The 22,198-nt window shown below is 61.2% G+C and overlaps 1 protein-coding gene and 1 long non-coding RNA gene across 2 annotated transcripts in view; one reads left to right on the forward strand and one right to left on the reverse strand.

The window, feature by feature from the left end:
- LOC142068781 (uncharacterized) overlaps positions 1 to 22,198 on the forward strand; it is a 96,034-nt gene that overhangs the window by 63,535 nt on the left and 10,301 nt on the right. The window lies entirely within an intron of this gene.
- MMP9 (matrix metallopeptidase 9) lies at positions 9,816 to 19,018 on the reverse strand. Its single transcript, XM_048820261.2, has 13 exons — positions 18,727 to 19,018; positions 17,701 to 17,936; positions 16,956 to 17,104; positions 16,514 to 16,642; positions 16,241 to 16,414; positions 15,916 to 16,089; positions 15,055 to 15,228; positions 13,181 to 13,336; positions 12,396 to 12,618; positions 11,947 to 12,086; positions 11,278 to 11,428; positions 10,915 to 11,018; positions 9,816 to 10,664 (listed from the first exon to the last, which is right to left on the reverse strand). The coding sequence occupies exons 1-13, from the start codon at positions 18,868 to 18,870 to the stop codon at positions 10,558 to 10,560; spliced, it is 2,061 nt and encodes a 686-aa protein (XP_048676218.2). The 5' UTR covers positions 18,871 to 19,018; the 3' UTR covers positions 9,816 to 10,557.

Below are 22,198 nucleotides of genomic sequence, written 5' to 3' on the forward strand. Positions count from 1 at the left end.
AGGAGTTTGGCGTTGGCTCCTTTCATCTGGTGCAGCCAGGTCAGGGGAGAGTGGTCGGTGTACACGGTGAAGTGTCGCCCGAAGAGATGGGGCTCCAGTATTCTTGAGGGCCCACACCATGGCCAGGCACTCCTTCTCGATGGCCGTGTAGTGTTGCTCCCGGGGTAGCAACTTCTTGCTCAGGTACACGATGGGGTGTCTCTTCCCCTTTTCATCCTCCTGCATTAACACCGCCCCCAGTCCCGTGTCTGAGGCGTCGGTGAACACCATAAAGGGCTTGTCAAAGTCTGGGTTTGCCAGAACTGGGCCACTGCCCAGAGCCTCCTTCAGCACCCGGAAAGCCTCCTGGCACTGCTCGGTCCAGACCACCTTTTCTGGCTTCCCCTTCTTGCATAGCTCAGTGATGGGGGTGGCTATGGCGCTAAAGTGGGGCACAAATCTTCGGTAGTATCCTGCCAACCCATTAAAGGCTTGGACCTGCTTTTTGGTGTGGGGAGCAGGCCAGTCTCTGATCACCTCCACCTTGGCTGGTTCCGGCTTTAGGCGGCCGCTCCCCACCCGATGGCCCAGGTAAGATACTTCAGCCATCCCCACCTTGCACTTCTCCGCTTTTACAGTCAGCCCAGCCCCCTGGAGTCGGTCCAGCACTTGTCTAACCTGGGACACATGGTCCTCCCAGGTCTGGCTAAAGACACAGATGTCATCAATATACGCCACGGAAAAACTCTCCATCCCCCACAGTAGCTGGTCCACCAGGCGCTGGAAGGTGGCCGGCGCTCCCTTGAGGCGGAAAGGCAGGGTCAGGAACTCCTAGAGCCCCAGAGGGGTGATAAAGGCCGATTTCAGCCGGGCATCTGCATTCAGCGGCACTTGCCAGTAGCCCTTTGTAAGGTCCATGGTGGTAAGGTACCGAGCTCCTCCCAGCTTGTCTAGGAGCTCGTCCGGCCTGGGCATGGGGTAGGCATCCGATACAGTGATGGCATTGAGCTTCCGATAGTCCACGCAGAACCGGACCGACCCGTCCTTTCTGGGGACCAGCACCACCAGCGAGGCCCAAGGGCTGGCAGATGGCTGGATCACCCCCAAAGCCAGCATGTCCCAGACCTCTCTTTCCAGGTCCTGAGCAATTTTCCCTGTGACTCGGAAGGGGGAGCATCTTATCGGCGGGTGCGACCCTGTCTGCACCTGGTGGACAGTCAGATTAGTGCATCCAGGCTGGTTGGAAAACAGCTGTCGGTACGGATGCAGCACCCCCCTGACCTCAGCTTGCTGGGCAGGGGTTAGCTGATCCGAGAGGGGAATTGTTTCCAGGGGGAAACCAGCTCTGGTCCCAGGGAATAGATCTACTAAAGGGTCATCTCCCTGCTCCTCCCAATGTCCGCACACGGTCAACACCACATTCCCCCTGGCATAATATGACTTCGTCATATTCACATGGTACACCCGGCGGTGGTGCGCCTGGTTCGACAGCTCCACCACGTAGTTTACCTCGTTTAGCTGCTTGACAACCTTGAAAGGGCCCTGCCAGGTGGCCTATAGTTTGTTTTTCTCACGGGGATGAGAACCATCACCGGATCCCCGGTGGCGTAGGCACGGGCCCGTGCCGTGCGGTCATACCAGGCCTTCTGCTTCTTCTGGGCTCTGGCCAGATTCTCCCTGGCCAGGCCCATGAGTTCAGCTAGTCTCTCTCGGAAGATCAGGACATACTCCACCACTGACTCTCCATCGGGAGTGGCCTTCCCCTCCCATTCGTCTCTCATCAGGTCCAGGGGGCCTCACCCTCCTTCCATATAACAGTTCAAAAGGCGAAAATCCGGTCGACTCCTGGGGCACCTCCCTGTACACAAACAGCAGGTGAGGTAAGTACTTGTCCCAATCCTGCGGGTGCTGGTTCATAAAGGTTTTCAGCATTATCTTTAGCATCCCATTGAACCTCTCCACCAGCCCATTGGACTGGGGGTGATAAGCTGAGGCCCAGTTGTGCCGGACCCCACATTGCTCCCACAAACACCGGAGCAGGCCCGACATGAAGACTCTTGGTCTGTCAAGACTTCCTTGGGGAACCCCACTCGGCTGAAAATGGTCAGGAGCGCATCGGCCACGGTGTCTGCTTCAATGGAAGCTAAGGGCACTGCCTGGGGGTAGCGGGTGGCAAAATCTACCACCACCAGAATGTATTTCTTCCCCGACCGGGTCGTCCTGCTGAGAGGCCCCACGATGTCCATGGCCACCTTCTGGAAAGGCTCCTCTATGATGGGCAATGGTCTCAAAGCCGCTTTCCCCTTGTCCCGGGCCTTCCCCACCCTCTGACAGGGGTCACAGGATCGGCAATACTGCCGGACCGTGGTAAAGACCCCGGGCCAGTAAAAGTTCTGTAGCACCTCTGCCGGGTGCGCCGGATTCCCTGGTGCCCTGCGAGGGGGATGTCATGGGCCAGGTACAGGAGCTTGCGGCGATACTTCTGGGGGACCACCAGCTGCCTCCTGATCCCACAGGACTCCACTTCCCCTGGGGGAGCCCATTCTCGGTACAGGAACCCCTTCTCCCACAGGAACCTCTCCTGGCAGCCTCTCCTCATGGTCCGTCCCACCCTGAGGTCGGGCCAGGTCCCTGAGCTTCCGCAAGGAGGGATCTTTCCTCAATTCGGCCTGGAACTCAGCGGCTGGGGAAGGGATGGGGACCGGTTCCCTCTTACTGGCCGGGTCTGAGGCCACAGCCTCGCTGAGCCGTGCCCCTCGGTGCTCCCTCCCCACCAGGGTAGGGTCCTGCCCCTCCAGTGTGGTACCCTCCCCGAGGTTGGGGAGCAGTGCCCCTCGCTGGCTCTGGCTACAGATCACAACCAGGGTGGTCTGGGGGTTGCTTGGCCAGTCCTCCAGGTCCCCTCCCATTAACACCTCAGTGGGCAAATGGTGGTGCACGCCCATGTCCTTGGGGCCCTCCTTGGCCCCCCATTTCAGGTGTACCCTTGCCACAGGCACCTTGAATGGGGTCCCGCCCACCCCCGTCAGGGTCAGATAGGTGTTGGGCACCGCCCGATCTGGTGCCACCACCTCAGGCCAGGCCAGCGTCACCTCCGTGCCCGTATCCCAGTATCCATTGACCTTCCTCCCATCCACCTCCAGGGGAACAAGGCACTCTCTCCGGAGGGACAGCCCCACGCCCACCCTGTAAACCGAGCACCCTGAGTCCAGAGCCTCCAGCACTCTGGCGGAGCTGGCCTGGAGCCCTCCCCCCTCCTGAGCAGTTGTTAAGCTGTCAGCCCCCCTTGCCTAGGCCATCTGCCCCTCATCCGGCTGGGTCCCTACCCAGTTAACCCTGGGAAGGTTCAGTCTGCTCAGTCTGTCCCTGAGCTTGGGGCACTGGGTCCGTGTGTGGCCTCTCTGGCCACAGTGATAGCAGCCATTGGTCCCCTTGAGCCGGTTGGTTGGCCCTGACACTGGATGTTCTTCTTGGGAAGGGGTTCTCCATATTCCCCCTTTGGGAGGTCCCAGGGTGACTCTCTCTCTGCATCAGGGCGGGCCTGTTCCTTTGGGACTCCTCCCTACCACCCCCTGTCCGGTTCTTCACAAACTCATCGGCCAGCCACCTTGCGTGTCGTGGGTTCTCTGGCTTTTTGTCCATCAACCATAGCCTCATGTTGGATGGGCACTGCTCATACAGTGGCTCTAGTATGATCAGTTTAACCAGGTTTTCCTTCGTCTGGGCCCCCTCTGCCTACTTGGTGGCATATCCCTCCATGCGGATGGCTAGTTGCAGATATGAGGCCTCAGGGGTTTTACACTGACTCCAGAACCCTTCCCAATACATCTCAGGAGTCAGCCCAAACTCGCGGAGCAGGGCCTTTTTGAATAGTTCATAGTCCCCTTTCTCCGCCTCTTCCAGTCAGCGGTTCAATGCCATGGCTTTGGGATCCAGTAAGGGGGTGAGAAACCGGAGCCTGTCCGCAGGATCAACCTGGTGCAGCTCGCAGGCTGTCTCAAAGGCATCCAGGAAGTCATCCAAGTCCTCCCCCTCCTTACGCTGGACCAGGATGCACTTGTCAAAGCTCCTTGCAGTCCCGGGTCCCCCATCACTCACAGCAGCCAGGGGCTAACTGCTCCTCAGCCTGGCCAATTCCAGCTCATACTGCTTCTGTTTCTCCTTCTCCTGAAGCTCATGCTGACACTGCTTTTCCCACTCTTCCCGCTCCTCCTGCGGTTCCAGCTGCCTGAACTCCAACTCTCTCAGTTTTAGCTCCTTCTCCCAGTGCAGCCACCTCAGCTCCAGAGATGGGGAGCTCTTCCAGGAGGATCCCCTGCTGGACACGGGGGTCACGGTGCCCTCTGTATTCGCTGGGCTCCTCCCGGCCCTTCCCCTAGGCATAGGTCGGAGGGGTCTCGGGAAGCCCTCAGCAGCCGCCTGTTCGCTCCCCACTGGAACAGACACTGGTGCCCGTGCTGGATCTGCCAGGCGGCTTCCCTCAGAGACAGGGATCGGTTCGTTCCAGCGATCTCCCTCCTCCAGCTGGGCAACCAGCTGTTCTTTGGTGAGTCTCCCAATGCGCAGCCCCCTCTGCCTGCACAGCTCCACCAGGTCACTCTTAAGGCACTTCGCATACATCTCCTTCCTGGCCACTCACAGGCCTGTGTGCTCGCTGCTCCCCACAGGTTCCAGGGAGAACCCCTAGGGTGCCAGCCCTTCTCGAGGAAGTGCCATCCATGGGGTGCAGTAGATCCCACGACTACCATCTGTTGTCACGGAGTGGGGGGGAGTCCAGACCCTGCACCCTCACTTCCTGTGATTCACTGTGACTCTCAGCCAGCCAGTAACAAAGAAGGTTTATTAGAGGACAGGAACACAGTTCCAAGCAGGGCTTGCAGGTCCAACCCCTCAGCCAGGTCCCTCTGGGGGGCAAGGAGCTTAGACCCCAGACTTGGGGTTTCCTGCGTCTTCCCAGCCAGCCCCAAACTGAAAACTCCCCTCCTCCAGTCTCACTCCTCCTCCCCTCAGCTCCTCCTCCAGCCTTTGTCCAGTTTCCGGGCAAAGGTGTCACCTGGGTCCAGCCCTCTCCCAGCTCAGGTGACAGGCTCAGATCTCCTCACTCCAGTGAAGTCACCCCCTGCTCTCCCACCCCCCATGCAGACAGTCCCAGCAGAACTAGACATTCCCAGGTCAATCTGCCCCACTCCCTACTGCGTCACAGAACTACCCAAGAGGCAACCATGACCTCCCTCACTCCCCCCAACACCTACCTCCAGGAGCTGCCTCAGGCTTGGGGCAACACCTTCCACCACTGTCCAGACACTGGCCCCCAGGACTCCCCTGACACTCTAGTAACACTCCTGCTTTAAAGAGACTCCACAAAGCAATGGGGCCTTAGGTCCTGAGACCAAAGCTGGGACCACTGGCTTCCTGTTGAGGGTGACTGCATTCCCCACCAACTCAGCCCCCTGGCTGCTCACTCTGGACTCCCACTCAGAGCCCTGTGGCCCTGGAGCAAAATTTACCCGGCTCCAGAGGGTGCAAGGGAGGGACATGCGGCTGGGGCAGCGTTGGACATCTGGCCATGCCACTCTGACGCGTATGCAAATCACATCAGCCCTCAACTTTCCTCTATCACCCGCAGGGGGAGCCAGAGAACACCATATGCAAATAAGCCTGGTAGCCCCTAGCAGCACAGCCTTAATTCCCCTGCTTCACCTCTAGAGGGCACCAATGAGCCGGCATCCTGGCAGGCCGGGTGGTGCTGGTCCGTGCACTGCCAGAACAGAACATGTGCACAGACGCACGTGTGAACACACCGTACAGGTGTATTGGCGTGCAATGTACACGGCCCGGCCATGTGCAACCCTGTGTGATACTCACTGCGTGTGCAACACACCAGGGCTTGCGCCTGGCCCCAGACACCTTGTGTGAGAGACTTGGCCAAATCCCAGCAAGGCCTGTACACAATGGGAGCCTCTGCCCCACCCAGCCTGCTGGTCTGCAGCCAGTCCCCACTGTGACCCAGACGCCCCGTGCTGGCAGCAGACGGGGGCTCCGCAGTTACGCATCTAGGTGCAGGGCATTGCCTAGACAGGCCCAGACATGCCTGTTTCCCCTCTGCGCTCCAGCTTCGCCATATGGCGCCAAGGGGCCATGCGGGGCCTCAGCTGAAAGCGACAGCTTGCTGGCTGTCTGGTTCGTGCGGGCTGGATATGTGGGAAATATTGAATCTGTAACTCGTAGACAGCTGTGGCCAAAGCTGCGGGGGGTGACGCTGGTCCCTGGGGTGGCTCTCAGAGCTCCCCGCAGCATGAGCCCGTGAGAACGACCACCCCAGCTCAGCCACGTGGGGACAGTCAGACTCCAGACCAGAGAACTTTGCTCAGCTCCAAGGACTCACTCCGGGAGCCTAAGGGCTGGGGTGCAGATTGGCAGCCAGCAGAAGGAAGGAGTGGGGCTTGCGGAGTCCGGAGCAAGGCACTGGTGGGCGAGTTCCCCGGTGGGCGCGGACGCTATCACTGTGAGCAGGTGATAGCGATTCACCCTGTGCCCCTTGGGTAACCCTGAATGTGTCACCCCCAGCCAAGGCGAGGCGTCTGCAGATGGCTCGGGGGCTCAGGCCTGCTAGAACTTTGAAACACTCCATGCCAATTTCCTGTGCAGTTCGGGGGGGCTGAGATCCATGTGGCTGGGATCCTGGCCCTGCACCAGGGCAGGCCACTGCAAGGAGACAGGGAGCAGGTGGGGTCAGGCAGTGTGACATTATGGGTGTATTATAATATCTCATTGAAAGGTGACAGGGCCAGAAAGAGTTAATTAACTCCCAGACTGACCTGACCCGGAGCTGAACTTTAAAGACTGGGTAGGAAGAGATGGAAATGGAGAGAGCTGTGAAATGCAGCCGGCATTGTTAGAGAGAGAAGGGGAGTTGTGTGCTCAGGTCTTGTGATGTCAGCAAAGGAGTCTTGTCTATGGCTGTAGCTTTGATTCAAAGATCAAAAGAGGAATATTAACATTTAGGAAGACACTGGAGTGAAATAGTGTTATTGTCTGTATGTCTCTTTGAAGGTTGTGGTAACCTGTATCTGAACTGTTGAAAGGATAAATTACCCTTTGCTAATTGCCATGATGTATGGGAGAAGGAAAGTTAAGCTTATTGTTTTCTCAGGCCAAAAGGCTGCAGGAAATGTATAAAGACCTTGGGACATGATCCCTCTTCATCTCAGATCTGCTTTAGGTTTCAAGAGGGGGAAACCCTGAGCCCTAAGGATTGAGATCCCCAGTCACTGACTGGAGTCACCCTGAACATGGACATTGGATGATAACCTATGGACTGGTTTCAGAATAACAGCCATGTTAGTCTGTATTCGCAAAAAGAAAAGGAGGACTTGTGGCACCTTAGAGACTAACCCATTTATCTGAGCATGAGCTTTCGTGAGCTACAGCTCACTTCATCAGATGCACCTATGAAACCTATGAACTGTTTCTAAAAGGACTTTTGGCAACTACAAGCTCAGCTCTGCTCTGTATCTGAACCTCAAGAATTGAACTCAAGTCTGTCTGTATATTGATCTTTTAACCAATTCTCTCTCTTTGCTTTTTTAATAAATTTTAGTTTAGTTAATAAGAATTGGCTATAAGCGTGTATTTTGGGTAAGATCTAAGTCAGGGGTCGGCAACTTATGGCACTCTGCTGCCTGCCGGGTCCCAGCCGCCAGCCCTGCTCAGCCTGCTGCCGAACCCAGGCCAGGACCCCAGCAGGCAGCAACGTGCCATTCAAAATCCTGCCCCCCCATGAAGAAGCTTGCTGGGTTCCTGTCCCTCTTCCTCTCCCTCCCTGCCGCCCATCAGCTGATGGCCGTTGTGTGGGAGGGGGAGAAGCAGAGCTGCAGCTCTCGCTGCTCTGGGGAGGAGGCGGAGAAGAGGTGGGGACAGGGCCTTGGGGAAGGGGGTGGAATCAGGGCAGATCCCCTCCAGCCCCCTGCCGTGAGGCGCTCTGAGCAGGGGGCTGGGAACACCCCCACGACCCCAGCCCACACCCCAGCCCTCTGCCCTGACCCTTACACCCTCCCACACACCCCAGCCCTCTGCCCTGACCCCTGCACCCCGCCATGACCCCAGCCCTGACTCCAGTACCCCCCCACATACCCAGCCCCCTCACACCCCATGTCCTGACTCTTGCACCTCCCACATTCCCACCCCCACCCTGAGCACCAAACAGGAGCTCCTGCACCCTCCCACATTTCCACCTGCACCCCTTGCACCAAATGGGAGCTGCCCAGCTAAGCGCTCCACCCCCAAACCTCCTGTCCCAACCCTGAGCCCCCTCCCTCATTCTAGCTCCTGGCCAGACCCTGCACCCCAACCTGCTCCTTCACCCCCAGCCCTGTGCTCATGCACTCCCACCCTCAGCTCAGTGCAGAGAGAGAGGAAGAGAATGGGCTAGAACCAGGGAGAAGGTAGGTACCCATGCTATATGGGCAGGGCTGGGATCCCAGATCAGCCGGGGGCTGAGTGGGGCTGGCAGCCGGAACCCTGGCTGGCAGGAGCCGGCGGACTGAACCCCAGACTGGCAGTGGGCCGAGCTGCTCAGCCCAGTGCCGGTCTGGGTCCCGGCCGCAGGCCCCGCTCAGCCCGCTGCCGGCCTAGGTGAACGGAAGCCCAAGCAGTGGGCTGAGCGGGCAGGTGGTGTAAGATCAGCATTTTAATTTAGTTTTAAATGAAGCTTCTTAAACATTTTGAAAATCTTGTTTACTTTACATCCGACAATAGTTTAGTTATATAAAATATAGACTTATAGACAGAGAGAGACCTTCTAAAAAAATGTTAAAATGTATCACTGGCATGCAAAACCTTCAATGAAAGTGAATAAATGAAGACTCGGCCCACCACTGCTGAAAGGTTGCCGGCCCCTGATCTAAATTATAATTGGACCTGGGTATGTGGCTGATCCTTTGGGATTGGAAGGACGTTTTCTTTTCTAGAATGAGACAAGATTTTAAGTGATCACCATCACATCTGACAGGTGTGTCTGGATGGAGCCAGAGGCTGGGCACTTTAAGGGAACTGCGTTGTTTGGACGTCTGAGTACCCAAGGAGGGGCTATAGAAGCTGTTTTGTGCTGGTTTGGTAAATCTAAGCACTGGAATATCCACCAGCGTTTGGGGTTTGTCTGCCCCGTTCTGTTTGCAGTTCACCCTGATTGAGGGACCTCAGCAGGCTCCCACGGGCAGCCCCGTCACAGGCAGGAAGGAGTCAAATCGGGGGCAGGAGGCGCCAGGAGGCGTTCGAGGAGCATGGCGGGCGGGTAGGCGGGAGAGGGCTGGCGTCAGGCTGGTGCTGGGAGGGCGGCACACTGCTGATGCTGGGCAAAGCCCCTCTGAGCTGGGACTGGATGCCCAGCAGAACTGAACTGTTCCTGAAATGATAGGGCAGAAATGGGTGGGGAACAACCCTCAACAGCCCATGAGAAAACAAACCCTGGTGATTTGGGGTGATCTGATTTTTAGGCCGATTGCTGGAGCTTTTGGAGTCTCTCCTGAGCTGGGGATGCTTGGGGTGGCCATGCTGCAGCCCCCACCATGGCCCCCCACCCCTGCCCTATCTCTAGGCCACCCCCATCCACCTCCCCACAGCAACACTCCACCTTCAGTTGCGGTGCAGCCCCCACCGACACTCCCTGCACCCCCCAAGGGGGACCACAGTGCCGGAAAGGAGAGGCCTGGAAGCCCCGGCCCCAGGACACGAGAGATACTCTCCCAGCCCCCACCCCACTCAGACAGCCTTTCCCGGTGCTTGCCCCCAGCCAGCTCTGGGTGGATGGATGGACAGACACAGCAGCACCCACACACTGTTTTTCTCCAGGATTCTCTTTATTAAAAATGTGCAAGGTACAAAAATGGCAGCAGGAGAGAGAGCGAGGGCCACGCCCAGCACTCCCTGTGCCCACTGAGGCCAATGGCACCTGCCAGGCCCCCAGTGCATGGGTACCAGCTCCTGAGCAAACCCAGACAGACAGACACAGACTTATCAACTTCTGAAAAAGACAAAGTCGCTTACAAATCTCTAAGCAGTTTGCACCAGGCAAACCAATCTATGCAGCACATGCAGGCGGGGGGCTGCCACCTGCAGAGACCCGGGCCAGGGACGAGAGCCTTTAGCTAACACGTCCTGTTCCCCACCCCACCCCACCCAGATTCAGCTGACGCTGAGGAATCAGAATATTACAGCTCCCAGAGGCTGTCGCCTCTAGATCTCATTTGGACCGTCCCAGCTGGGTGTGATTTTGTTTCGTTGGAGCTGCTGCCCAGAGTCTCTAGAAAGCAGGGCCTGTCCCTCCCTGGATCCACCTGGGGCTGGAAGGCAGGCCCTGGGCAGAGATTCCATGTGCCAACTCTTCCACCTCCCCTGCCAGCCTGGGGCTGCCGCACGGAACGAAACAACAAAAACCAAGAGAGTCTGCAGGAATGTACAAGCCGCTGGTGGGGAGAGGCGCTGGCCTGCGCCGGGCCGGCTCTGGTGCAGGGATGTACAAGCCGCTGGTGGGGAGAGGCGCTGGTTGGCTCTGGTGCAGGTGAAGCTGCCTGGGCCCTACTACTCTGGGCAGTTCAGGATGTCATATTTCACGTAGCCCACTTGCTCCACCTGGTAGCGTGGGGTCATTCGCCAGTAGAAACGGTCCTGGCAGAAGTGGTACTTTCCTGGGCCGGGGAGGAATCCAGAGGGAAGGGGTTAGCATGAAGGAGGAGCTGTGGGACCTGCCTACTCCCAGGCTCCGGGGAAGCCATGTGCAGCCCCTGCTGCCCAGCCAGGCTGAGCACTCTGCCCGGGTACAGGGGCAGTGCCAAGGAGCCATGGAGAACTCCCGCTCCCAGCTCCGCAGAGCCAGGGCCCCACGCTCAGGTCCATCTTGGCCCAGAGAGAGGCCCCGCATCCCAGAACCCTTCTCACCTTGGTAGAGGAAGACATTGTGGGCATTGAGGGGCACGCCGGCGAAGGTGTCATCAGTGAGACGTGGGTAGCCCTTATCCACCTTCTGGACTTTCACGTCCAGCCTGTGGGGAGAAGAGCAGCGCTGGATCAGGCGCCCACAGACCCAGACGTGGGGCCCTGCCCATGTGGGCCTCTGTCATAGGGGCAGGAAACGAGCTAATTTCCTGAACCCAATTGCCACCCCCGTCCCCGTCAGCTAAGCATCAACTTCAACCCGTGCCCAGCCCCCCGTCCCCATTGGCCCAGCATCCACCCTGCCCTGGTCGCCACCCTTGTCCCGGCCGGCCAACACCGGCCTCATGCTCCGGGGCGCGTCCTCACCTCCAGTACTTCTCCCCACTGAAGAGCAACACCTTGCCGCGCCCCCGCTGCAGGGCCCCCGAGATCCGCTCTGCCTCCTTGCCGATGCCCAGCTTCTCGATCCCGCGGGGGCCCACCACGCTGCTGCCCGTGTACACCCAGAAACGCCGACCTGCCACAGTGACATGGTGCTAGCACGACAGCCCCAGCCGCGGGAGAACGTGCGCCCACACAGCCCACGGCAGGGCGCCCGCCCACACAGGGGCACCGCGGTCCAGCAAGCCCCCCGCGGGAGCAGAGTGGCAGGGCACGGAGCTGCAGCCCTGGCTAGGGAAGGACCAGTCCCTCAGCCGGTCACTACGAGACTGGCCACTGGGCCCCTCACCCAGCTCCAGGGCGCCCAGGGCTCTAGTGACCAGCTCGGCCCCGTCCCATGCTGCTTGGTGGCCCCCAGAGAGAGGTGCTAGGACAGACTTTGGCACGGGTGGCCCACCCCATGCAGCAGCCAGCCCCGAGTGGCCCCCAGGCTTGCGGCAGGGCAGCGTGAATGTGGGTAAGCTGGGACAAGAACCCAGCACCAGTGCAGCAGGAGCCAGGCCTGGCCCCCAGCGAGGGACACCCAGGGCACCAGGGAGTGGGTCTCTATGGGGCCGGGAGATCCTGGCAAGCTGGGCAGGTCCCAATCCTCACCCGAGAAGAAGAAGAGCTTCTTGGTGAGCACGTCCTGGAAGGCAGCGTCGATGGGGGCTGGAAGGGCTGGCCACGTGGCCTTGATCCGGAATGGGCCCTGAATCGCCCTCTTCTGGGACATGGAGCTTTTCCAGTAATTCCTGAGGGTGCAAGATCCCAGCGTCATGCCGGCAGCATGGGGGGTGAACCCCAGTGTCCCTCCGCCCCCCAGAAACCCCTGTCAAGCTTGGCCCTGCTGCAGCAGACTTGGGGGGGGGTCACACTCTAGGGGCGAGGGGGCCCCCACCAGCTCCCTTCATCAGCAGAGGGCTGGGAGCGGCTCCGCTGGGAGCAGGGGCGACTCCAGGATTAAATGCCCATGTAGATACCAAGGTCTGGGCTCCCCTCATCCTTGTGCCCCCCACCCCCACTGCCGCCACCACTGGGCACAGGGTGCAGGGCTCACTCACCCGCTCTTGAAGAAATGCAGCTCCCCATTGATCTTGGTGATGGCGTCGAAGGAATTCACTTTGCAGGCATCATTGCTGGGGTCCACAGGGCTGGGCTCAGTTGGCAAGGGGGAGTCGTCAGGCTCGGCCGTGGTTGTGGTATCCTCGGCTTGTGTGGTTGCCTGGTCAGGGATGTCTGGCGCCTGCGTCGTTGGTGCTGGGGGCTTGGGACCAGAGCCACGGCCTGGGAGACGGGAAGCAACATGAGGCCAAAGCCGCAGGAGAAGGGCCCGTCTGCTGGCGGGCGATACAGGGGCCCCAGCAGGGCAGACCGGCGCAGCTGGGACAGGTGCACGCAGGTTGTGAGCCAGAGGCCCCGGCCCCTGGTGCCACCACGTGGGTCACGCTGCCAGCGCTCTGGGCTTGGAACAAGCCTGTCTGGAGCAGTGGGGAGCTTGACGGGCTCCCATTGTGTGCCCTGGCACTCAATTCCTGCAGTTGGCGCCACCCTGGACAGGGAAGCGCCGGGGGAGATTTCAGAGACCCAGGCACGGCTCTCGAGCATGGGCTGCAGCCCGCCATGCATCCACACTCCCCTCTCGCCCGACAGGGAGGCATCCCTGCTACGCTGGCATGCAGCAGTCAGGGTTGCCATAGAAACTGGCATCTCCATGGACACTGATGGAAACGCTGAGCCAGTGACATGTTCAAGTCGGGGCCATTTCTCTTTCCAGGATCCACGCCGTGGCTCTGCCCTGCCCTGCCCCCCACCCCTGCCTGTGCCCGGGCTCAGGGCAGCTGCTCACCGTAGAGGAATTGGATGCCGCTGACATCGTCTGGGTGCAGGTGGAAGTCCTTGATGTAGCTGTACATGGGGTACATCAAGGCCTCGCGGACACTCGAGTGGTCCAGGCCCAGAGAATGGCCAAACTCATGGGCAGCAACCAGGAAGAGGCTGTAACCTGAAACCCCAGAACAGCTGTCAGGGCCCAGGCAGACTGCCCGGCCCCGGGGGTCTGATGCCCACCCCCGCAGCCGCCAGCCACCCGCACTGGCCCCTGGGATCTGACAACTGGCCCAGCCTTCCCGCACTGGTCCTGGGGGTCTGATGCCCCCCACCAGCCAGCCCCGCCTCGCCCTGGGGGTACAATACCGCCCCCCGCCAGTCCCGCCCGACCCTGGTGGTCCGATGCCCCCCACCAGCCAGCCCTGCCTAGCCCTGGGGGTACAATACCGCCCCCCGCCAGTCCCGCCCGACCCTGGTGGTCCGATGCCCCCCACCAGCCAGCCCCGCCTCGCCCCGGGGGTACAATACCGCCCCCCGCCAGTCCCGCCCGACCCTGGGGGTCTGATGCCCCCCACCAGCCAGCCCTACATTGCAGCCCAGAGAGCCCTGACCAGCCGCAAGCACATGCCCCAGGGGGCTGAGGTGCAGCAGCAGCAGGTGGCCTGAGGCCAGGGGCCGTGACTGCTTCCTGGAAAGGGCCCAGCGCGGGGCACAGGGAGCGGCTGTGCCGTGGCCGGGGGCACAGGGAGCGGCTGTGCCGTGGCCAGGGAGCGGCTGTGCCGGGGGCAGAGGGAGCGGCTGTGCCGGGGGCAGAGGGAGCGGCTGTGCCGTGGCCGGGGGCAGAGGGAGCGGCTGTGCCGTGGCCGGGGGCAGAGGGAGCGGCTGTGCCGTGGCCGGGGGCAGAGGGAGCGGCTGTGCCGTGGCCGGGGGCAGAGGGAGCGGCTGTGCCGTGGCCGGGGGCAGAGGGAGCGGCTGTGCCGTGGCCGGGGGCGGCTGTGCCGTGGCCAGGGAGCGGCTGTACCGTGGCCAGGGGCACAGGGAGCGGCTGTGCCGTGGCCAGGGGGCGGCTGTGCCGTGGCCAGGGGGCGGCTGTGCCGTGGCCAGGGGCACAGGGAGCGGCTGTGCCGTGGCCGGGGAGCGGCTGTGCCGTGGCTGGGGGCACAGGGAGCGGCTGTGCCGTGGCCGGGGAGCGGCTGTGCCGTGGCCGGGGGCACAGGGAGCGGCTGTACCGTGGCCGGGGGGCGGCTGTGCCGTGGCCGGGGAGCGGCTGTGCCGTGGCCAGGGGCACAGGGAGCGGCTGTGCCGTGGCCGGGGGGCGGCTGTGCCGTGGCCGGGGGGCGGCTGTGCCGTGGCCGGGGGGCGGCTGTGCCGTGGCCGGGGGGCGGCTGTGCCGTGGCCGGGGGCACAGGGAGCGGCTGTGCCGTGGCCGGGGAGCGGCTGTGCCGTGGCCGGGGGCAGAGGGAGCGGCTGTGCCGTGGCCGGGGAGCGGCTGTGCCGTGGCCGGGGGGCGGCTGTGCCGTGGCCGGGGGGCGGCTGTGCCGTGGCCGGGGGGCGGCTGTGCCGTGGCCGGGGGGCGGCTGTGCCGTGGCCGGGGGGCGGCTGTGCCGTGGCCGGGGGGCGGCTGTGCCGTGGCCGGGGGGCGGCTGTGCCGTGGCCGGGGGGCGGCTGTGCCGTGGCCGGGGAGCGGCTGTGCCGTGGCCGGGGGCACAGGGAGCGGCTGTGCCGTGGCCGGGGGCAGAGGGAGCGGCTGTGCCGTGGCCGGGGGGCGGCTGTGCCGTGGCCGGGGGGCGGCTGTGCCGTGGCCGGGGAGCGGCTGTGCCGTGGCCGGGGAGCGGCTGTGCCGTGGCCGGGGGGCGGCTGTGCCGTGGCCGGGGGCACAGGGAGCGGCTGTACCGTGGTCGGGACAGAAGCCCCATTTGTAGTCGGTGTCGTAGTTACTGGTGGTGGAACACCAGAGCTTCCCGTCCTGCCGCCCCTCGCTGGTGCACGCTCTGTAGGCCTGGCCCAGGAAGGTGAACGGGAACACGCACGGCTCGCCCTGGGAGTTCCCGCCAATCACAGCCGTGTCTGCAGCACAAAACCAGCCGGGTGAGCAAGATTCCAGCCCCCTGGCGGGGGGCAGCACCCCATGGCTGCTTGGGCCCCTCTGAACAAGGAGACATCCGCTGGGGCAGCTGCCACTGCAAACACAGACTCTCTGGGGGCCCCACAGCGCAGGGGACACAGATAAGGGGAGGGCAGCAAGGGCCGGGCTTCTGAGGAGTCTGGTGCTAGCCCAGCTCAGGCACCGGCCCCACCTCACGCCCAAATGGTCCTGGGCAAAGAGGCCAACCCCAGCAAGTGCCAAGGTGCACGCGCCAGGCGTGAGTGCGCTGCGGGCTCCCAAATTCAGCCCCCTCTCAGGCTCTCTCTGCAATTGGCCAGGGCTGCGCGCAGCCGGGGCGGAGGATGCCGGGGATTCGTTCCCACGGAGCCAGCTGGGGCTGCACGCTGGGCAGGAGTGCTGACAGCCCAAAGCAGAGGGCGGGGCAGGGCCCAGATAAGCAGCAGAGCCATCCAGGTTCCAGTGCTGGAAGGGGCCCCTGGGGCAGATGGGGACTGCGCCCCGCTGCAGCCCCCCCGGGGTGCCCAAGGGAAGAGACTCCTGCAGAGCGCGGCAGGGCCGTGGGAGGTGCTGTGCTGTAAGTGGCCACCCCATCAGCTGACCCGGCTGTTGCCTGAACAGTCCCACCCTGCACCCCAGGAGCCCAGTACCTCTGTTGGGGCAGAACCCGTATTTCTTGTCCTGGTCGAAGCTGGCGGTGGTGGCGCACCAGCGGTAGCCGTCAGAGCGCCCAGCGGTGGTGCAGGCATCATAGGACTTCCCCTCGAAGACGAAGGGGAAGACGCACTTGGCCCCGTCGCTGTTGCCGTCGTAGGTGTAGAGAACTACCCGAGGGAAACAGAGAGCGCTGCAATGTCTCCGCCAGGCAGCGGCCTCTGGACTCACAGCAACCCCCCGCAGTGCCGGGGAACCTGCCACCTGCCCGCGATACCCTCCCTGCCCGGGGCCCCGCCCCAGGGCTGCCCCGATACTCACGCTCGCTGGGGCAGAAGCCGTAGACCTTGTCCCTGTCGTAGTCGGGGGTGGTGGCGCACCAGGGCAGCCCGTCAGAGCGCCCCTCCGAGGTGCAGGTGGAGTAGGACTGTCCTTCGAAGGTGAAGGGGAAGTGGCAGGCGGCCCCGTTGGCGTTCCCGTAGCTGGTTTTTACCACTGGTGGGGAGAGAGGAGGGGTGTGGTCAGGGTCTGCTGCCAGTGCCAGCAGCAGGGCGGGTTCCCCAGCCAGGCAGCGGCCCTGGAGTCTGACCTCACCTATCCCTGTTCCCAGCGTCCAGAACTCGTCATCGTCAAAGTGGGCATCTCCCTGAACCCCTTTGCCAGGGGGGAAAGCGTGGGCCAGAAGTCCGTCCTTCCCGTCAAACGGATACCCGTCACCGTGCTCTGGAGACAGAACCCCACAGTCAGCCACATGCCTGGCTCCTGAAAGTCCCCTCTGCCCAGAGAGAGCAGGGCAGAGAGGGGAGATGGCCGAAGCCCCCCATACAGACCTCCCCACGCGTACCAGGACATGCTCGCGCACCCCGGCAGGCACACGCACCCAGCAAACACCCATGCTACCAGGGGCTGACAGGAGGTGTAAATGAGCAAGTATAACCCAGGAAACCTCCCCCTGTGCCTGCCCCTTGGCCCCCTCACGAGCCCTGCTGCAGGCACCCCTGGTACCCCACCCACCTGCCCTGACAGAGGGGCTCACCCTGGACGCCAAACTGGATCATGATGTCAGCCTCGCCGCTCTGCAGCCGGGTGAAGGTGAGCGGGGTCACGTCACTCCACACCTTGAAGGCTCGCGCAAAGGCATCGTCTATCACAGAGGCGTCCAGGTCTGGGGAGTAGTTTAGTACCCTGCGGAGCGGGGTGGGGATGAGCAGCACAGGGTCAGACCACAGGGCTCAGGTGCACCAGGGTAACTCCCCAGCCACATCTAACCATGGACTAACCGGAGACACCCGAGACACCCAGGGGATGTGCTGCACTCTCACGACTCAAACCAAGGCCTCAGGTGCTCCAGCCCCACACGGTGGCTAGCAGAGCCCAGTTGTGCCATGGCACGGAGCCGCAGCATAGACTCATAGAATCGCAGGGGTGGAAGGGACCTCAGGAGGTCATCAAGTCCAACCCCCTGCTCAAAGCAGGACCAACCCCCAGCTAACTCCCCGCCCCTCATGAGAGCAGGCTCACGGTGCAGCACCCCCATCAATGATCAGCACTCCTCTGGGCTGTGCCTCCCTAGGCCAGGGTGACTGCCAGGGACCTCAGCCCAAGCCGGCTGGAGGACATTAGTCAGATCTGGGCTCCTGGCAGGGCTGCAGCTGTAAATCAGGCCTGCATGGCCTTGGGCCAAGGCTCTCCCTCCCTGCCCCCAGGTGCAATCTCCTGTCTGTGGGGCATCACTGGTATTTTGAAGTCCAGGTGTGGCCTGGGGGGCGGGAGGGGCTCACCGGTAAGTGAGGTCATTGTGATCCCACTTGAGGTCTCCTTCGAAGGTGAGGAAGCTGCCCACATCGGGGACACCGCATCGAGGTGCCCGCATGGCATCCAACGTGTTGGCATCCAGCTCCCCTGTCTCCTCCAGCCCCAGCTGCTTCTGCATCCTCCTGAGCGCCTTGCCCAGGGACATCTGCCTGCTGCGGGTCTGCCCCTCTGCCTCCACATAGCCGAAGCGCAGCAGGTAGCGCTAAGAAAGGAGAGACGGTCAGAGGGGCGGGCAACGCCGGGCAGGATGGGCAGTGCCTGCTGCTGTCACGGAGTGTGGGGGAGTCCAGGCCCTGCACCCCTCTTCCTGGGATTCACTGAGACTCTCAGCCAGCCAGTAAAACAGAAGGTTTATTGGACAACAGGAACACAGTCCAAAACAGAGCTTGTGGGTACAACCAGGACCCCTCAGTCAAGTCCTTCTGGGGGAGCAGGGAGCTTAGACCCCAGCCCTGGGGTTCCCTGCGTTCCTCCACCCAGCCCCAAACTGAAACTAAACCGCCCCAGCAGGTTCCCTTCTGCAGCCTCTGTTCACATTCACGGGCAGAGGTGTTACCTCCCCCTCCCGCTCCTGGCTCAGGTGACAGGCTCTCAGGTCTCCCCTCCCCAGGGCACATTCCCAGGTCAACACTCCCCCCTCCCTGCTGCGTCACATCATCACAGCTGCCAGGACAGGACCAGCTGGGTGACCCAGAGGGAAAGTGACCCATCCCACTCCCATTCCCAAGGAGACTCCCAGCTTTCCCCAGCCCTGCATCCAGGACACTCCCTGCCCCTCATGAGAGCAGGCTCACAGTGCAGCCCTCCAACCTGCGCTCTTCCATCCCTCCTTTGCCATGGATCAGGGGAAACAGACAAGGCCCTCAAGCGGTCACTGGGCTCAACTTGGCAGGGGACCCACACCCACTGTCCTAACAGCTGACCGGCTGCACGGGCACCCCAGGGATGCCCTGCTGGGGGTCCCAGCCCTTACAGGCGAGCCAAGTACTCACTTCTGCAAGCTGTAGATCCGTCACATTACTGACCAGCTCCCCGGGGAAAGAGATCACAGCCTGGGGCTTGGAGTGGAGTGGTGCAGCCCAGCAGCTCAGGGCCAGGAGCCCCATGGCTAGCGGGGCCAGGAGAGTGAGCCCCATGGTGAGGCAGTGGGCTGAAGTTCCCTTGCTGGCTGGCTGGCTCTGAGTGCCGGGCTGCCCTGCTGCTCTGTGCAGTGCAGAGCTGCCAGCTCCTATTTATGCTGTGCAGGGGGAGTGAGTCACTCAGCCCCTCTCCCAGCTGAGGTGACTAACGGCACACTCAGGCCCTTGGGGCTTTGCTCAGCCCTTTAACTATTTCAACACCTTGTTTACCAAAACACAGGGCCCAGCAGGAAGCAGGACATCCTGTGAGGCAAGAGCAGCGGGGGAGGGGTTGGACAGGCCCCTCCGTGCCAATGCCGTGCCTGGGCCGTGCCCAGCTGGTACTACGGAAAGCAGCACACAGGCCCCAGCAGAGGGGCCTCCTCCCCAGGCTTCAGCACTGGGTCGCTCACGGCCCAGGAACGTTGCAAACTTTTGCTGCCCGAACCTGGTTCTCCCACATGGGTTTGGGGCAACAGCTCCTCCCCCAAGCCCTGTACGAATTCGGGGCTGGACTGGGGCCAGGTGTCTGTTCCTTGGCCCAGCTCGCAGGGGTAATTCTGCTCAGTGGAGTAAACAAGCAGAGAAGCAGACCCACCCCCCAAGGTGGGGAGATGCCCAAGTTAGTGCTGCAGTGACGCAGCTGCTTAGAGTGGAACCTGCAAAGCCCTTGGAAGCCCACCTGCGCTGTCAGATCCACCCAAAATCTGGCCTGTCAGGGCAGCATCAAGGGTGCAGCTTGTGGGGCAAGTCTGGGGGTCATCTGGTGCAGGGGGCTCCCCCAGTGACCTATTTTGTAAGAACATTTTGACTTATAGGCACCTCAGGATGCCCATCCAGCTCCCCATGGCTCGTCCAGCCCAGCCGCCTGTCTCGGCCGCAAGCCAGAACCAGCTGCCTCAGAGGACGGCGCAGGTCTCTTGTGCCAGGAGATGGTGCCCAATGGGAGAGGGGTGGGGTGCACGGTCAGGTGGAGCAATGTGCCCAGGGTGCTTTGTGGTACAGGGAAGGGAGCTGCCCACACGTGCACGGCACTGGTGCAGAGCCACCAGGGCACGGCTCCCACAGTCCTTTGCAACCGACCTCCTTGGGGCCCCTGAAGAAAATCACAAGCTCCAAGGCCCATGGGTCAGGCCAGGCCTCCTGTGTCACCAGCACTGGGCAGTCCCGGGGTGCTCTGCAGGAGTCTCACCTCGCCCCGTGCAGGGCCAGGCTGACCGGGGCCCTGGGGGACAGGGCAGCGATTACCCTCCCCCCAGCCAGGGCCAGCGCCAGCCCCTTTCCTTGCAGGTCACTTTTCCCCACGTGTCGTTTCCTCGGCCCAGGCTCAGGCAGGCTCCGGCCCCAGCGACTCACCCTCCCGGCACAGAGCCACAGATCAGCCCAGCATGTGGCCCACCCTCTGCCGTGGCGCAAGGCTCCATGGGCCTTTCCCACAGGTAACAACCGATCCCCCCAGCCCCACGCCCTGCCCTGTTGGCACACACAGGGCTCTGGCTGCATGGCACGGCACAGCCCTCCCTCCGCCCTGGCCAAGGTGGCAGAAGCCTCGCCCGCGCGGCACTGTTTAGACTTGGTGGGAACCCGCGTGACGGAGGGGAAAGCGAACAGGGCAAAGGAAGGAGGGGAATTGTTGTGATTGCAGAGCCATTGGCCATTATCTTTGAAAACTCGTGGCGAACCGGGGAAGTCCCGGATGACTGGAAAAAGGCTAATGTAGTGCCAATCTTTAAAAAAGGGAAGAAGGAGGATCCTGGGAACTACAGGCCCGTCAGCCTCACTTCAGTCCCTGGAAAAATCATGGAGCAGGTCCTCAAAGAATCAATCCTGAAGCACTTGCATGAGAGGAAAGTGATCAGGAACAGCCAGCATGGATTCACCAAGGGAAGGTCATGCCTGACTAATCTAATCGCCTTCTATGATGAGATTACTGGTTCTGTGGATGAAGGGAAAGCAGTGGATGTATTGTTTCTTGACTTTAGCAAAGCTTTTGACACGGTCTCCCACAGTATTCTTGTCAGCAAGTTAAGGAAGTATGGGCTGGATGAATGCACTACAAGGTGGGTAGAAAGCTGGCTAGATTGTCGGGCTCAACGGGTAGTGATCAATGGCTCCATGTCTAGTTGGCAGCCGGTATCAAGTGGAGTGCCCCAAGGGTCGGTCCTGGGGCCGGTTTTGTTCAATATCTTCATAAATGATCTGGAGGATGGTGTGGATTGCACTCTCAGCAAATTTGCGGATGATACTAAACTGGGAGGAGTGGTAGATACGCTGGAGGGGAGGGATAGGATACAGAAGGACCTAGACAAATTGGAGGATTGGGCCAAAAGAAATCTGATGAGGTTCAATAAGGATAAGTGCAGGGTCCTGCACTTAGGACGGAAGAACCCAATGCACAGCTACAGACTAGGGACCGAATGGCTAGGCAGCAGTTCTGCGGAAAAGGACCTAGGGGTGACAGTGGACGAGAAGCTGGATATGAGTCAGCAGTGTGCCCTTGTTGCCAAGAAGGCCAATGGCATTTTGGGATGTATAAGTAGGGGCATAGCGAGCAGATCGAGGGACGTGATCGTTCCCCTCTATTCGACATTGGTGAGGCCTCATCTGGAGTACTGTGTCCAGTTTTGGGCCCCACACTTCAAGAAGGATGTGGATAAATTGGAGAGAGTCCAGCGAAGGGCAACAAAAATGATTAGGGGTCTGGAACACATGAGTTATGAGGAGAGGCTGAGGGAGCTGGGATTGTTTAGCCTGCAGAAGAGAAGAATGAGGGGGGATTTGATAGCTGTTTTCAACTACCTGAAAGGGGGTTCCAAAGAGGATGGCTCTAGACTGTTCTCAATGGTATCAGATGACAGAACGAGGAGTAATGGTCTCAAGCTGCAGTGGGGGAGGTTTAGATTGGATATTAGGAAAAACTTTTTCACTATGAGGGTGGTGAAACACTGGAATGCGTTACCTAGGGAGGTGGTAGAATCTCCTTCCTTAGAGGTTTTTAAGGTCAGGCTTGACAAAGCCCTGGCTGGGATGATTTAACTGGGAATTGGTCCTGCTTTGAGCAGGGGGTTGGACTAGATGACCTTCTGGGGTCCCTTCCAACCCTTATATTCTATGATTCTATGATTCTATGATTCTATGATTCTATGGAAGGAAGTGGCCAAGAGGCAGCTCAGGCCCTGCTGACCAGGACTTTGAAGCATCTGAGTGGCCAGGCTGGACCAGCCCAGGGACTTTCCCGTCTGCTGCCCTGTCACCAAGAGGGGCCAGTGGCAGCTGCCTGTGAGGCTGGCACAAAGCCCGTGGCTGGGGCAGCTTCCTCCAGTCTGTCAGCTGCGGTGAGGGTCCC

This window comes from Caretta caretta, chromosome 13 (assembly GCF_965140235.1).
Source record: "Caretta caretta isolate rCarCar2 chromosome 13, rCarCar1.hap1, whole genome shotgun sequence".
NCBI classification, from domain to species: Eukaryota; Metazoa; Chordata; order Testudines; family Cheloniidae; genus Caretta; species Caretta caretta.

What these genes read in the sequence shown, in the direction of transcription:
- MMP9 (XM_048820261.2), bottom strand. Translation starts at nt 18,870, where the DNA reads ATGGGGCTCACTCTCCTGGCCCCGCTAGCCATGGGGCTCCTGGCCCTG. An exon ending in CGGATCTACAGCTTGCAGAA is followed by an intron (nt 17,937 to 18,726) that starts GTGAGTACTTGG and finishes CTCCTTTCTTAG; the next exon opens with CGCTACCTGCTGCGCTTCGG. An exon ending in GGGCTTCTGTCCCGACCACG is followed by an intron (nt 13,337 to 15,054) that starts GTACAGCCGCTC and finishes CTGGGGTTTCAG; the next exon opens with GTTACAGCCTCTTCCTGGTT.